Below are 17297 nucleotides of genomic sequence, written 5' to 3'. Positions count from 1 at the left end.
TTCCTTAATTTATTTAGTAGAGTTTTACAGATTAATTTTTTCCTAGCTATCAGTTACAATTTGTGTTCCATCTAAGTGATTTGTTCTTTGATGCTTTCTTTTCCCTTCACTTCTTCCTTACTGCTATGCCAATTAACTTTTACCCAATATTTTATACTTATTTCAGTATCTTGGGGAGGATGCTACATCAATTGCTCTTTGTACCCTTATCAAAAAGCCTTGTCGCCCTGGGGGCGGTTTCTGTGATTGAGGCGCCGGTGTTTCCCGACCCGGGGTCGGCGGCGTGCCGGCCCGGCGCGAAAGCCACCCCTTTTCCCCTCCTTTTTCCTCCTTCCCCTAAAAAAAAAAAAATATAAAAAAAAAGCCTTGTCATCTTCTTCTAATCCCTTGATTTAAGGTAATATCCTACATGTTCCCTTAATTTAGTTTGATTTGGAGGTTAAGGGTTGCTTAACAATACATATTTACAACCACAGGTATAAATGAAATATCTTGGGAAGAAAATATCCTGAGGAAGGATAACCTTTCTTGAATCACATGTCTTCACATGTGATTGTGGATGGGAGAAATGACTCATTCTAACAGCTATGCCTTTTTTGGATCTCTGTCCTCCTTCTGTAGAAGCCCCTTTTCCTGTCCCGAGCTATGCTGACAGGACTAGCAGATGCCAAATGGACAGAGGAGCATGATGCCATTCTGGAACATTTTGCCCAGGACCCATCAGAACCCATCCTCACCATCTTCAATGACCCCTGTTCAGGGCTGAAGCTAGATTTGGGCATGCCTGTACAGGTGGGTACTCCACTTTCCCGACTTCAAGGTGGTCTTCTAGGGAGCTGAGGGTTCTGTGTATTTCTGTCATCTTCTAGTCTTATTTCTCATGCCCAAGGTCTACTGAGCCTCACGGTGTGTCAGGTACTCTTCTTGGCAGCAGGATACAGAAAAGAATAAAGCAGGCTTTTGCTTTTGATGATCTTGTGGTCTAACGGGGAAGAGAGACATAAAAAGTACAATGTATTATGATGCATAACAAAGCTTTATAGGAGCTTTATGGGAGCAATTAAGGTAGCTGGAGGAATGCAGGCAAGGCTTGGTGATGAAAGTGATATTTGAGTTGGGGATAGAGGCTAAGTAGGATTTTATCAAGGTTGGGTAAGAGCTGTTTAGGTAAAAAACACTTTACATGCAAAGAAGAGAGAAGTTGTGGAAAATGATGCTGAAAAAGTGGGTTGGTGTCAGCTTGTGAAGGGTCTTGTATGTTATGCAAAGGATTTGGCCTCACACTGGTTGGGTGGCTCAGTTGTTAGTTGGAGCATTGCCCCCATATGCCTACATGCCAAGGTTGCTGGTTCGATCCCTGATCAGGGCACATGTAGGAGTCAACCAATGAATATATGGATGGGTGGAACATGAAATCGATATTTCTTTCTCTCTCTCTCCCTCTTCCTCTCTCTCTAAAAAATTAATAAATAGCCCTGGCCAGTGTGGCTTGGTTGGTTGGAGTGTTGTCCCGTGAGCCGAAAGGTCATAGGTTCAATCCTCAGTCAGGGCACATACCTGGGTTGTGGGTTGCTCTCCACTCAGGGGTGTGCAGGAGGTGATCAATGTTTCTCTCCCTCTGTGTCTCTCCCTCCATTCTCCTATCTCTAAAATCAATGAGCAGATCCTTTGGTAAGGCTTAAAAAATAAGAAAGAATAAAGGGAATTATATGGAGAAAAGTTCTCTATAAAATTCCCAATTAAAAAAAATCAATACAAAAATAAAGAATTTGATCTCTGTTCCAGAGGGAAATATTGAAGGCTTTCATGAATTAGATACATACTTCAACAGGGGGAGAATACATTAGTGAAGGGTAAACCATGGGTAGGGAGATAGTTAAGACATATAGTAAAATGTTGGTAGAATCTGCACAGTAGGTTTATAGATCAATATTGTAAAATTCTTTTAACTTTGTTGTATGTTTGAAATTTTTTGAAATAAAATGTTGGATAAGAAAAAGGCTATTGCTTTGCTTCTATTGACAGTACATATACAAGAATTGCAATGATAATGAAGACGAGCATGCTCTTGTACAATGCACCATTTGCGAAACATTTTACATTAAACACAAAAACAGGCCATGGATTTTTCTTGTATATTGACAATCATCAGCTACAAAAATCATGAAAAAAGATTTTTTTCACTAAAGGAACAAAAATTTACAAAATATGTGTAGGATTTAATGAAAGAAAACAACCTCGCTCCAGTCCATGAGAGAAAATTTGAATAAATGGTGAGCCATACCCTGTTTCTGGGTGGCAACCTCAGTATTATATTAAGGTCATTCCATCTAAAAAATGTACCATTTTAATGCATCTCCAGTCAAAGCACCACAGTCCCTAGATACCTTGTGTAAACTACAAAGGTTCTTAAAATATATCCAGAAAAATGCATGAAAATAGCAAAAAAAAATGATGAAGAAAAGTAATGGAGGAGACTTGTGAATATGAAGATCTTTTCTTATGCTACAGTAATTACAAACTGTTGGACTGGGGAGGAATATACATTATATAAGCAGCAGCAAAAAAATAGAACATACAGAGCCATATATGCAAGCATTTTCTATACAAATGGCATTTAAAAATCAGTGGGGAAGGATGAATTATTCAATGAATAGAATTAGGAAACATGAAAAACAACATTTTTCCATTAAAAGCTCTATTTAGTCATGGCTGGTGTAGCTCATTGGATTGACCGCTAGCCTGGGAACCAAAAGGTTGCCTGGTTGATTCCCAGTCAGGGCGCATGCCTGGGTTGTGGACTAGGTCCCCAGTAGGGGGTGTGTGAGAGGCAACCACACATTGATGTTGTTCTCCCTCTCTTCTCCTTCCCTTCCTCTCTCTCTAAAAATAAATAAATCTTTAAAAAAATATTTTATTATGTCATTACAGTTGTCCCATTTCCCCCCTCTTCATTCCCCTCCACCCTGCATACCCCCTCCCACCCACATTCCCCCCCCTTTAGTTCATGTCCATGTGTCATAAGTTCTTTAGCTTCTACATTTCCCATACTATTCTTGCCCTCCCCCTGTCCATTTTCTCCCCACTGTCTATGCTACTTATTCTCTGTACCTTCTCTCCCCTTCTCCTCCTCCCACTCCACTGTTGCTAACCCTCCATGTGATCTCCATTTCTGTGATTATGTTCCTGTTCTAGTTGTTTGCTTAGTTTGCTTTTTTTTAGGTGTGGTTGTTAATAACTGTGAGTTTGCTGTCTTTTTACTGTTCATATTTTTATCTTCTTTTTCTTAGATAAATCCCTTTAACATTTCATATAATAAGGGCTTGGTGATGATGAACTCCTTTAAATTGACATTATCTGAGAAACACTTTATCTTCCCTTCCATTTTAAATGAGAGCTTTGCTGGATAGAACAATTCTGGATGTAGGCAATCCTTGCCTTTAATGACTTGGAATACTTCTTTCCAGCCCCTTCTTGCCTGTAAGGTCTCTTTTGAGAAATCAGCTGACAGTCTGATGGGAACTCCTTTGTAGGTGACTGTCCCCTTATCTCTTGCTGCTTCTAAAATTCTCTCCTTTATTTTAATCTTGACTAATGTAATTATGATGTGCCTTGGTGTGTTCCTCCTTGGGTCCAACTTCTTTGGGACTCTTTGAGCTTCCTGGACTTCCTGGCAGTCTATTTCCTTTGCCAGAATGGGGAAGTTCTCCTTTATTATTTGTTCAAATAAGTTTTTCACTTGCTCTTCCTCTTCCCCTTCTGGTACCCCTATAATTCGGATGTTGGGACATTTAAAGATGTCCTGGAGGTTCCTAAGCCTCTCCTCATTGTTTTCAAATTCTTATTTCTTCATTCTTTTCTGTTTGTTTGTTTGTTTCTTCCTTCTGGTCCACTCCATTGATTTTAGTCCCAGTTTTGTTTCCATCACTATTGGTTCCCTGAGCATTTTCCTTCATTTCACTTAGTATAGTCTTAATTTTTTCATCTAATTTGTGATCAAAATCAACCAGTTCTGTGAACATCCTGATCACCAGTGTTTTGAATTGAGCATCTGATAGGTTGGCTATCTCTTGGTCACTTGAAAGTACTGACTCTGGGGTTTTGATTTGTTCTTCTGTTTGAGCCATAATTTTTGGTCAGGTTGCGCCTGTTATGTATGAGGGGCGGAGCCTTAGGTGTTCACTAGGGCGGGGCAACCCCTGTTGCTGGGTTGTGATGCTGTATATTGGAGCGGGAACAGAGAGGGAACAATGGCACTTGCTCTGCTCTCTCTCAGATTTCAGTCCCCTCTGCCGCTTCCCACAAGCAAATTGTGTCCTTCTGATGCTGGTTCCCAGGTGGTTGGGCTTGTGTACATTCTAGGACCCTGTGGGTCTTTCCAACAAATTCTCCTGTGAGGCTTGGAGTCTCTCCCTGCATCTCAACCCCCATAAGTGTTTTCAATCAGTGCTTTTAGATTTTTATTTCCCATCTCCTGTGGGCTCTGGGTTGCATGGTCTGTCTTGCTGCTTGTTTTAGCCTGCTTTATCTACTCACAAATGTGTGACTGAGGTTAGCCAACTGCCTTGCGTGCCTCACTGGGTGTGCATGTTTCTTCCTCATGCCCAGGGTCTGCCAGCCACCTCCATTTCCTGCTGTGACCCCTCTTTACCCCTCTTACCAGTCTGGATGAATAGTTGTCAGACTTTCATATAGTTCAATTTTCTATCTGTTCTGGTTGTGTTTTTGTTTCTAAATCTTTGTTGTCCTTAATTTTGGTTGTGCGAGGAGGCAGTGTTTCCACCTATGCCTCCATCTTGGCCCGAAGTCTAAAAATAAATAAATAAAATCTTTAAAAAAAAGATTTATTAGCTGAAGGGAGTGGGAGATGAGGAGATGTTGGTCAAATGATACGAAGTTCCTGACACCAAAAGAGAAGGCAACGAAAGCAAAAACAAATAAGTGGAAATACGTCAAACTGAAAATCTACTGCACAGCAAAGAAAACCAACAAAATGAAAAGAAAACCTAAGGAATGGGAGAAAATCTTTGTAAATTATAAATCCAATAAGAGGTTATTATCCAAAATATATAAAGGACTCATACAACTCAACAGTAAAATGACAAATAATCTGACTAAGAAATAGGCAGAGGAATTGAAAAGATGTTTTCCCAAAGAAGGCATACAAATGATCAACAGGTACATGAAAAGATGTTCAACATCACTAATCATCAGGGAAATGCAAATAAAAACCACAATGAGATATCGCTTCACATCTTTTAGAATGACTATTATCAAAGAGACAAAAGATAACAAACATTTGTGAGGTTGTGAAAAAAAAGGGAAACATTTGTTGGCAATGTAAATTGGTACAGCCACTATGGAAAATAGTATGGCTTTTCCTCAAAAATTAAAAAATAGAACTACCATATGATCCCGCAATTCCTCTCTTAGGTATGTATTTGAAGGGAATGAAATTACTATTTTGAAGTGATATCTATATCCTCATGTTCATTGTAGCATTATTTATAATAGCCAAGACATGGAAACAACCAGAAACAACCAGGGATGACAAATGGGTAAAGAAAATGTTTATGTGTGTGTGTGTGTGTGTGTGTGTGTATAATGTATATTATTGACATATGACAAATAATCTGACTAAAAATAGGATATTACAATGGAGTATTATGCAACAATGAGAAAGAAAAAATTCTGCCATTTGCAACAGCATGAATGGACCTGCTGAGCATTATGCTCAGTGAAATAAGTCAGACAAAGACAAATATTGTTTGATCTCACTTATATGTGGAATCTAGGGGAAAAAAACCCAAACTTGTTGAAACAGATTACAGATTGATGGTTTGTAGAGTCAGGGGGTCAGGGAACAGGGAAAAGGGGTGAAAATGGTCAAAAGGTATAAACTTCCAGTTATAAGATAAATAAGTTCTGGGGATGTAATGTATAGTTGGCGACTATAATTAACAATCCTGTATCGTATAGTTGAAAGTTGTTAAATGAATAGATCTTAAACATTCTCACAATAAGACAGTTTGTAACTATGTGAGGTGATAGATGCTCACTGAGCTTTTAGTAATTTTGCAATAAATTCATATATCAAATCATGTTGTACACCTAAAACTAACAATATAATGTTATAGGTTGATTATATCACAGTAAAACTGGGGGGGGGAATACAAAGTTTCAAGATCTAACATACAGCATGATAACTATAGTTAATAAAACTGTATTGTGTACTTGAAATTTGCTAAGAGGGCAAATCTTAAGTGTTTTCACCACACACAAAACAGGAAGGAAGGAAGGAAAGATGGGAATGGTAACTATATGAGATACATGGATATGTTAATTAGGTTGATTTTGGTGATCATTTCACAATGTATACACATTTCAAAACATCAGGTCTCAGCCCTGACTGGTGTGGCTCTGTGGATTGGGTATCCTGTGAACCAAAAGGTTGCTGGTTTGATTCCTAGTCAGGGGACATACCTAGATTGTGGGCCAGGTCCCCAACTGGGGTGTGTGTGAGAGGCAACTGACCCATGTTTCTCTTCCCTTCTTTCACTCTCCCTTCTCATAAACAAACAAACAAACAAATAAACAAAATCTTTAAAAAATCAAGTTCCATACCTTAAATATATACAATTTTTATTTATTAAATATGCCCCACTAAAGCTGAAAAAAATCTATTTAGCATGCTGGAATACATTCTAAATAGGTCAGATAGTTAATTATATTCTCCTGGTTTAAGATGGCCGACTGACACTTCCTTAAAAAATTATCCTTGAATACTTGATAAAATGGGCAAAAAGTAAAACCAGGAAAAAACACCCAAGAGTAAACAAACAAGGAAAGAAGTAAAATCTCATCTAATAAACTTTAAAAATGGTAGCCAGTGAAAGGTTTAGGCACTGAATTAAGGAAACCATACTCCCTTCAGAAATGGTGAACCCCAGTGAGAGGAGTGAAGTTTAGATGTAGGGCATTTAACAAAATCTGAAGAGATACAAAGAAGCCAGGTATTTCAACAAAGATTTTACATTGTTTTAAATTAGCCTTTACCACCTCCTTATCCCTTCATGCAGTTATTTTAGGCTAGAGAAAAGTAAATAAAACATAAAGCACTCAACTCTTTAACTTTGAAGGGTAAATAAACTGAGCTCTCACAGTGGGACATGAAGTCACCCACAGTACCTTACAACAAAAAGAATAAATTCATACAACTGCTCAAGTATAAGGAAAGTGAAAAGAAATTGCATGGCAACTGCAAGCATATGTCATCAAGGGAAAAACACAAAACAAAATGAAAAAGAAAAACAAAACAAACAAACAACAAAACATGCAAAAGAGGAAAACATAACCGAATAGAAGGAAATTCCTGACGAAAGCATCATGTTACAGTATGACTTAATAAGAACATGAATCAATTTTTAAAAAAGCAGAGGGATGAAATGATAAGACATGGTCATGAGGTAAAAGGGAGATACAGATTTTAGGAAATAAAGTAGCATGTACCCTGGCTGTTGTGGCTGAGTGGACCGAATGGTCTGCAAACCAAAGGGCTGCTGGTTTTGAGTCCCAGTCAGGGCACATGCCTGGGTTGTGGGCCATGTCCTCAGTGAGGGACATGTGACAGGCAACCACACATTGATGTTTCTCTCCCTTTCTATCTCCTTCCCTTCCCCTCTCTCTAAAAATAAATAAATAAAATCTTAAAAAAAAAAAGAAAGTAGCATGTTACAAAACCTAGTAGGTTAGAAGTAATAAGGAACTGAATACCTATCCCAGAAAACTTGTTTTGACAAAGAAGAGAGGCTGAGATAACTACAGTGTATGCAGGAAAAACAAACAAACAAATAATGAAAAACAATAAGTTAATAGATATGAAAGATAGATACAGATGATCTGATAGAGCCAACTAATCGAACAGAATATAAATTTAGTGATAAAATACAAAGAATTTCCCTGAACTGCTGAAGGAACTGAATCTGGAAAATGAAAAGATCTTTATTCCATGAAATTTGTTACATAATGTTAAATGTCAATATATATCTTAACTAAGCCACTAAAATTCAAGGAAATTATTTCTTTAGGAATATCACATTGTGGGATTCCTGCCAAGAATATTGAACTTGAATCTAGTAATGAGAAAACAATCTGGTAAATCCAAATTGAGGGACATTTTGGGAATAACTGGCCTGGACTATTGGAAATGTCAATGTCATGCAAGAAAGAAAAATACTGGGGAGCTATGTGGAAAAATACTGGGGAACTATGTGGAATTTTTCCTTATTGAATAAGGAAACATGACTGTATGTAATCCAGTCATCCAGATTGGGTCCTGGATGGGAAAAACAAGATGTAAATGACATTATTGGAACCATTGGGGAAAATTGAATATGGGCTGTATATTTTATAAAAGTGTTATATGTAGATACATTTTTATGTGATATTATAGAATTAGGTATGTTGGCGAATACCTTCACTTCCAGGCCTAAATGGTGAAGTATTTAAGGATTAGTATTATGATGTCTCTGTTGCTTCTAGATGAAGGGTATATTGTTGTTCATTCTACTTTTCTTGCAACTTTTTTATGGGTTAAAATTCTTTTCCAAAAAATTAATTTTTTTCAAAATAAAAAATTTGGGAAAATTATTTAGGTCTCTAGTTAAAAAAAAATTACCTACCAAGGGGAGACATCAAGCTGCTCTCAGACTTCTCAGAGCATGCAGAAGATCACACTTCCAGGAAAGTTAGTGTGCCCCAGGGTATTACTTCCACCCTAGATGGTCAAGTGTAAAGGCAAGATAGGCAGTCATTTTCAATCTTGAAAGAACCCTACTTTATTTTATTTTATTTATTGTTTTAAAAAATACTTTATTTGTTTTATTTTTAGAGAGAGAGGAAGGGAAGGAGAAAGAGTGGGAGAGAAACATCCATGTGTGGTTGCCTCTCATGTGTACCCCACTGGGGACCTGGCCCACAAACCAGGCATGTGCCCTGACTGGGAGTTGAACCTGTGACGCTTTGCTGCACAGGCCCATGCTCAATCCACTGAGCTACACCAGCCAGGGCAGAACCCTACTTTAAATATGTCATCAACGAACATTCAGTTCATTAAGAAATGAACCAAGTAAAGAACTCAGGAATAAAGAATCTGTGAACATTCAATTCATTTAAATAAATAACTAATACTCGAAGTAAGCATGGGAATTATGGTTATGCTATAGATTATGAATGTCATCACCTTGGACATTGTAAAACTAATACTGTAACAAAAATTGGGAAGTGGTGAGAAAATGAGAGGGATTGTGAGATGTCAATGTTCTTATCTTGCAAAGCAGTAAGGCAATAGAATTTAAAATAGAAAGGTAGTGAGAAAACTAATCTCTTAATATTTTCCATAATCTTCCTTATAACCTTAGAAAAAGTATTTTAGGAAGAAATCTCTCTCACAGGTAAAGAAAAATTCATTTGAAGCTCATCAATTCCTTTATTAGATTCACATTGTTAAGTTAAATTAAATAAATTAAATTGAATACTTTTAAAAGTAGCATGATTCTATTTTGAAATAACTATTTTAATTTATTTTTCTGTATTTTATATATATAGAAAGATGTTTGAAATACTGTTTTTTCTAATGTAAATAGCATTGTCTAGGTGGTAGAATTTCAGATGGTATTTTAATTGTATGCATTGTTTAAATTTCTGCATTATTTCAGTTATTTTTAATTAATAAATTATTTAACAAAAATAATAGTTGTTAAGCTTTTTGAAAAATAGACACAAAATGTCTAAATTTAATTCTGGGTAGTGGAAAGATGGGTAATTATTAATTTCTTATTTGTGCTTTATTTTCAGTTTTAAAAATTAAATTATGCCCAGGCAGGGTAGCTCAGTTGGTTAGAGCATTGTCCCAACATGCCAAGACTGCAGGTTTGATCTCTGCTCAGGGCACATAAATAAGTAGAACAAATCATTGTTTCTCTCTCTCTCACTTCCTCTTTCTCTCTCTAAAATCTATTAAATTAAAAAAATATATTGTTCAGTTACAGTTGTCCCACTTTTCTTTCATTGCTCACCCCTACCAAAAAATTATGAAGAGTAGTTGTAAAAACACTAAAGAAAACAAAGGTGAATCTGATAGGAATGAACTTTCTAAGCATGGTGAAGTCAGAAACTTTAAATTTAAAAAGTTTTAACTACACAAAAGTTACAAATGTCTGAGTGTAAACAACAAAAACTCAACATAAAATTGAAGGATAAATGAAAATTTGGCAGAAAAGTATAACTGTAATGGAGAATTCTAGACATTTGTCTCTTCTAGTCCTCCTTTCTGCTTTTCTTATATCTGAAAGTGCTTTTCCTATATCTGAAAGTGCTTCACTCTATTCTTCTCATTCTATCCATCCACTTGTCCAACATTTACTATGTATCTAGTATGTCCTAGTGTGCTAAGTTCTGGAGCAGAATTGGACAAAATATACAGTCTCTACCCTCAAAGCATGCTCTCTGCATTTCCTCCCTATGTCTCTGGAAATGAACTCTCCTTGTCCCTACAAAGAACAGGGAGCACTTCATGACACTTACTTTTGGAGAAGGATCAGGATGTGTTAAGGGAAGGTCACAGGGAACTTGGCCAGGCTTTCATGATTGGAACCTCTGTTTCCTTTGGGTATCATGACTAGGCCTGGCGACTGAACTCTGAACTATTTGCTGTCTTTCATGCAGACGCAGAACCAGATTGTGTACTTTATTCGCCAAGCACCGGTTCCCATCACTCCAGAAAACTTTGAGGCAACTGTGCAGTTTGGGACAGTTCGGGGTTCCTACATCCCAGCCCTGCTTCGCCTCCTCAGTGGTGTCTTTGCCCCTCAGGTCTTTACAAACACAAGCTGGCCTGAGAGCATTCGAAATCATTTTGCTTCTCATCTGCACAGGTTCTTGGCCTGCCTGACAGGTGAGCAGAAAGGCTTGAGTGCCTAGTGCCCCACCAACAGCAGAGTTAATGAGGCAGGTCGGTGATTCATGCTGAGTATTTATGTGGCTTGGCACAGAGTAGGTATTTAGTATGTGTTTGCTGAAGGAGTGAAACAGGGTACAGAATTTGTCTTCCAATCCAGATACAGTTTTCTGCTGTAGAATGGTTGGCCAGACCTTCTCAAACTTTGAGTTGGAAATTTCAAAGAGTACATGCTGGGTGAGGGGAAATGCAGACAGTGTGGGGGCAGGGGGGAGTGCATATATCATAGGAGAGAGTGTTGAGGGCACAGATCTTTGACCTGGTTTTATGGCAATCTTTTATTGTACCTCAATGGGGTTTTCCTCTTGCCTTCTGTTATTTTTCCTCTTGATGTTGAAAAAGAATCAGTTACTCCTACCTGCTCTTCTGAAATACTTCTTGGGCCCCAGATCATCAACTATGATTGGAACTGGGGTGACATAAACTGACTCTTGTCTGTGAAGTTCCATGGTCCTACTCTTTCCTTAGATACTCGGTACAAACTGGAGGGACACACTGTTCTCTACATCCCCTCTGAGGCCATGATGATGAAGCCTGAGGTGGTGTTTAAGGACAAGGAGCTGGTACAGCGGCTAGAGAGTGAGTGGCTGGCATTGCCAGTGTGTCAGGGATCCTAGGGCAGGGGAGAGAAGGCAGCCCAGGTGGTGAGAAGGGAGTTGGGTTAGGGGGGCTCTGTATGGGGCACAACTGGGAGCATTGAAAAGAAACTAAGAGATTTCGTGTTCTCCCCTGAAGCCTCTATGATCCACTGGACCCGACAGATAAAGGAAGTGCTCAGTGCCCAGGAGACTGTGGAGACAGGAGAAAATTTAGGTCCTTTGGAGGAGATTGAGTTCTGGCGCAACCGATGCATGGACCTGTCTGGAATCAGCACACAGCTGGTGAAGGAGGGAGTGAAACACATTGAGTCTATCTTGCGCCTTGCCAAGTCATCCTACTTGGCACCCTTTATGAAACTGGCCCAGCAGATCCAGGTTTGTGAGTGGATCAAAGGATGGAAGCTTAGCAGAAAGTGGACAGTGCTTAGGACAATATAGGGTAGTAAGATGAGGGAGTCAATGTAACCATCAACAGCAAAGATAGGCCCACCCAGTGTTTGAACTTCAACTGATGGGAGAGTATAAAACTAGTAAAACACAAGGAAGTTCCCAAAGAGCTTATAGTTTAGTAGGGAGACAGCTACTTATGGTAATCAACAAATATACATTAAGTACCCTCTGTGAACCCAACCCCTACAATCCAGCTGAGAAAATAAGACTTACACAAAATAGGATTACTAGGTGACATGGGACTGAAGAGGAACCCATGTGGTTCAGCCAAAAGAGTTGTAAGATGAACACTTAAAAATAAATTTAATATAGTGTGGCAAGCTGATTGCGTATGTTTGGGGACACAGAAAATCCATCTGTAGAATACAGAGAGAGGACTTCTCTCTCTAGGTGGAATTTTAAGCTAGGTATTAAGGGAGTTGAGTGGCAGCTAATGGAGAAGTCTGAAATCCTGGTTGAGAACAGGGCAGTGAAGGGGACCATGGTGAAAACTATGGGGATAAATGGGAGTCATGTCTGGTTCACTGATCAACAGCTATTGAGTATCTACTTTGTGCAGAGTGCTGAGTTTAGCTGGAGGAACTAGAGTAGACAAAAAACACTGAATTTGGGTAACTCTCAGTCTAGTGGGGGAGATGGAACTCACACATGAGAAAAGACATAAAAATACTTCTGTAGAACCTGGTAAATGAATAAAACTCATTATTGCAAACTCTAGTCCTGAAAGCTGCAGAGGCCTGGAATGCCTGGTACTAGGTAGGATTGGGTTAATGGGGAATGCTTCCCCTGGAGGCAGATCAGGCTGGGGTTCAGATCAGTAAAAAGTGCTTGCTTTGAACTAGTTCTTTCCAGTGGGTAAGTCTACTTCTGGTTTTTCTTTACTGTCAGGATGGTTCTTGTCAAGCACAGTCAAACCTGACTTTTTTGTCAATCCTGAAGGAACCTTACCAGGAATTAGCCTTCGTGCCCCCTAAGGACATCTCTAGTAAGCTTCCCAAGTTGATCAGTCTCATCCGAATCATCTGGGTCAACTCTCCCTACTACAACACTCGGGAGAGACTGACCTCCCTATTCCGAAAGGTATGTGCCTGCAGAGTAGGGCAGAGGGTTTCTACAGGGTGGCTATGTTGACAGGAATTGGACTTTGGGAAGAAGGTAGAATTCCCTTAAGAGAAGATCTGTGGTGAAAAGGCAGCAAGGAGCACCCTTTGGGTCACACAGAGACCAAAGTCTTCTACCTGCACTGTCAACGTTAGTGATGCTCAGAGTTGGAGTCTGAGCTGCACATTTTGCTTCCATGTGGAAGTAGTCTAGGCAGGAAGAGGGGCTTTGAGAAGAGGAGCTGGTGGAGCATGTGGAGGGAGGCAGGAAGGACAGACTCTCAGGCTGAGTTTACAGGAGGGGAAGACCCTCCTCTTCTCATTTCCAAAGATGAAAATGGCAGTGGGGGAGAGGGTTTAGGAAGGAAAACCAGCTTTTGAAGAGTAGGACCTGGCACATTTTATTTGGAGTGGCAGAGGTGAAGTGTGGGAGAAAGCTGAATGCTGGCTGGGAAGAGCATCTGTGAGGTGGGCTGGGGCAGGGAGGGAGGTAGAACCCAGAGGGGATGCCCACCAGCAGTGGAGGACCTGGGTATCAGGAGTCAAATCAAGAAGTAGGTGGCTGAGATGTGAGGCACATCAGGGAGATTCCACAAAGGGGATGGGTGCAACTAAGGCTGTGAAATGAGACTGTTGAGACCCCTTCTGCAGATGAGCAATGAGATCATCCGCTTATGCTGCCATGCCATCTCCCTGGATCGAATCTTTGAAGGATATGTCAATTCTAGCAAGGAGGACCTACACGGCTGCATTTCCTGTTGTCATGCCTGGAAGGATCATTACTTGCAAGCTGTGCAGATGCATACCCAGTACGATGTGTCTCCTTTGACATTCTGTATATTCCCCCTTGTCATTCCTGTAGAGGGTAGATTCTGTCTTCTTTCATTTGTACTTTTTTTTTTAAGCCTATGGATTATATTTTTCTAGACCTGGGAGTTTCTTCATGGATCCAGCCAGGTTTTCTCTCTGGATACAAATATTCCAGCCCCAACTCGAAGTTCTCCTCACTCTAATCACCTCTTTTCCCAGGAGTCCTCCCTGGTCTTTTCCTTCTTTCTTGGCTCTAAAGCCTGAAATTCCATCAATGTGTAAACCTTCTCCTAGAACCGAGACACTTTGTCTCCTCTCTTGTTCTTCTCACCTTATGCTTCCTCTCTCAGGGTTCAGGAAAACTGCTTCTTGGGGTCTCATTTTCAAAGTATCCCCCTGAACCCAGAATCCCAGTTCTAGGTTTGCATAGGCAGATTGATATATAGTGTTCTCACTTTTTGATTTGGTCTGCCTTTCTCCTAATACAGGTTCTCCAGTCGGGGCTGGGTGCTCGACCAGACCAGCATATTTGCTCAGGTTGATGCTTTTGTGCAACGCTGCAAGGATCTTATTGAGGTGGGAAGACTATGAGGGTAGGAGAATCAAAGCTGACAGCAGATGCTCCAGAATTCCCATGCAGGAGTTGGGGACCTAGGGCAGAGGCTCAACATAGAACCTAATCTCTTTGGCTCCTCCTGCATCACTGTGTGTCCTACCACCACCCCATCTTTTAGACTTTTGCCTGTTATCACTACCTTAGTATCACATTTCATTCTGCAGCAAAAATGCATCCCATCCCACTAGCCCCTGACATCTGCTTGGTCCTTCCTAGATTTTAGACATTTAAAGCTAAATCAAAGAGCTCAGGACTTACAGGTTCAGAAAGGAGAGCAGGAATTCTCATGCTGACTTCTTTTCAGGTATGTGATTGTCAGTACCATTTTGCCCGCTGGGAAGATGGCAAGCAAGGTCCCCTTCCTTGCTTCTTTGGTGCCCAGGGGCCTCAGATAACACGGAATTTGCTGGAGATTGAGGACATCTTTCATAAAAATCTGTACACGCTGCGAGCAGTTCGTGGGGGCATCCTGGATGTCAAGAACACCTCTTGGCATGAAGACTACAATCGGTGAGAAAACCACAGCTGACTCTGGGTAGAGAAGGGAAGGGAAGGCAGAGGCAACCAGAATAGGATGGGTGGCAAGAGTGTAAAAGTAAAACATGAAGGTGACAATCAGTGAAAGAGCGGGCAGGATGGAGCATAAGGAAGGAGGTGTCTCCTGGGATAAAGGGTTCTAGAATTAGCCTTTCAGGGTTTGAATCCCAGTTTGCCACATACTAGATATGTGACTGGGCAAATTACTCTACCAGTGAGAGCCTCTGTTCCCTCATCTATGAAATAAGGCTAGTGACAGAACCTATCTCATTGCCTTGGTTTAAGGAATAAATAGATTAATGCATGTAAGGCACTTAGTCTTTGCCTCGCATGTAGGAAGCTCTTAGTATATAACACAGGATTCTTACACAGGATGTACTTGGGGGAAGGTGAACACACCCACATTTTAACATGTCTCTCTAATGATGCAGTTTCCGTGCTGGAATCAAGGACCTGGAGGTGATGACTCAGAACTTGATCACCTCTGCCTTTGAGAAAGTTCGAGATGTAGAGCACGGAGTGCTGCTACTGGATACCTTCCACAGGCTTGCAGCCCGTGAGGTGCCACTGTCCTGCCTGCTTCCTCCACCCGTAGCTCTCTTGTGCTTTCCATCATTTCCTCTTGAGCTTTCCAAACACCATCCTGCCTCCATTCATGCTCTTTCCCATGTCTTGAGTTGCCAGTGCCTCTTTTCTTCCCTCTGTTCCTCTGTTTTTCAGATTGCTAAAGCGTGTGACTTCCACAGCAAGGTGTAGCTTTCTTCTTGGATGAGTAACTAGAGAAATGCACATCCCCAGGGCATATTGTCAACTTCTCTGTCTTCTTTCTTAGGCAATCAAGCGAACATATGACAAGAAGGCGGTGGATCTCTACATGCTATTTAATACTGAATTGGCCCTTGTGAACCGTGAACTGAACAAGAAATGGCCATACCTGGAGCCCTACAAGGCCCAGTATTCTGGACAGGCACACTGGTTGCGGATTCTCCGTCGCCGCATCGACAGAGTCATGAATGTAAGTGCCTGGCCTTTCCTAAAACCTGTCCTCAGTGACATGGTAGAGTTTTCAGTCTGTGCCACATGCTGGGAGGGACCTGACCCAGAGATGAGCTAGAGAGTTTTCATGACAAGAGACTAAGTCTGCCCAGGGGAGTGACAGATGCAGCTTTTCAGTAAGGCAGGCCAGGGCCTTGGATTTGCAGCACTAGTGAGTCTGGTTGGTAGAATAGGGGTGATTTTAGGCATTTCATATCAAGGTGGAGAGGGAGAATAGGGCCAGCAGCCAAGAAGCTGGGCCACCGGAAGAGTAAGTAATACAACTTCAAACTCCAGAGAACTGGACAGTTGAGGCTTTGATTGGGCCTGGTCTCCCTAGAAAAACAGGTACACAGAAAGAGAAAAAAACTTTTTGGGAATGTAAGTCTAAAGCTACCTACCTGTTATCATCTAATTGGTCCTGGGAGAGAATAAGGCAGCCCACAGACAACTGGAAACTTCTGAAGTGGTGGGCTAAGACTATATGGTAAGGGAGGGCTCATAATAGTTTTCAATCATGTACCTGTTAAATCCTTCACCTTGTGTAATCTATTTTCTGTCCCCATTTTTTTCTTGATCTGAATCTCTGTGCTCCTATATATTTTGACTCCGTTTCTCATTGTGCCTTGGTTTCTTCCTCTCACTCTTCTTTTTAGCTCTGCCTTCCTTCTAAGGCAATGATTTTCAACTTTTTTATCTCATGGTGCATATAAACTACTAAAGTTATGCAGCATACACACAAGTATATATTTTTTGCTGATCTGACAAAAATATGTATAATTTTGATTCATGTACATTGACAGTTGTTGTCATTTTTTAATTTGACAATCTAAGGGAAAAGAGGTCAGTGCTCCTGACTAAGTGTCAGGTATTGCTTATTTTAGAAATTCTTGAGGCATACCAGTGGTTGAAAGACCACTGCTCAAATAATCTTTTTTTAAAAAAATGATTTTATTTATTTTTAGAGAGGGGGGAAGGGAGGGAGTGAGGGAGAGAAACAATGTGTGGTTGCTGCTTGCAGGACCTCTTACTGGGGACCTGGCCTGCAACTCAGGCATGTGCCCTGAGCGGGAAGATAACCAGCAACCCTTTGGTTCTCAAGCCAGCGCTCAGTCCACTGAACCGTACCAGCC

The 17297-nt window shown here is 40.5% G+C and overlaps 1 protein-coding gene across 1 annotated transcript in view; it reads left to right on the top strand.

Annotated features, from left to right (window-relative positions):
* Positions 1-17297, top strand: part of DNAH2 (dynein axonemal heavy chain 2) — a 113055-nt gene that overhangs the window by 8626 nt on the left and 87132 nt on the right. Inside the window, exons 3-12 of the mRNA XM_037151148.2 lie at positions 622-792; positions 10726-10954; positions 11486-11596; positions 11753-11991; positions 12955-13146; positions 13818-13975; positions 14465-14552; positions 14897-15102; positions 15561-15690; positions 15962-16144. Coding sequence (XP_037007043.2) covers positions 622-792; positions 10726-10954; positions 11486-11596; positions 11753-11991; positions 12955-13146; positions 13818-13975; positions 14465-14552; positions 14897-15102; positions 15561-15690; positions 15962-16144 — 1707 coding nt within the window. The remainder of the gene's footprint in view (positions 1-621; positions 793-10725; positions 10955-11485; positions 11597-11752; positions 11992-12954; positions 13147-13817; positions 13976-14464; positions 14553-14896; positions 15103-15560; positions 15691-15961; positions 16145-17297) is intronic.

This window comes from Artibeus jamaicensis, unplaced genomic scaffold, assembly GCF_021234435.1.
Source record: "Artibeus jamaicensis isolate MK-2021 breed Jamaican fruit bat unplaced genomic scaffold, CSHL_Jam_final contig_781, whole genome shotgun sequence".
NCBI classification, from domain to species: Eukaryota; Metazoa; Chordata; class Mammalia; order Chiroptera; family Phyllostomidae; genus Artibeus; species Artibeus jamaicensis.
Note: the sequence above shows the minus strand (reverse complement) of the source record. Positions and strands in the feature narration are given on the sequence as shown.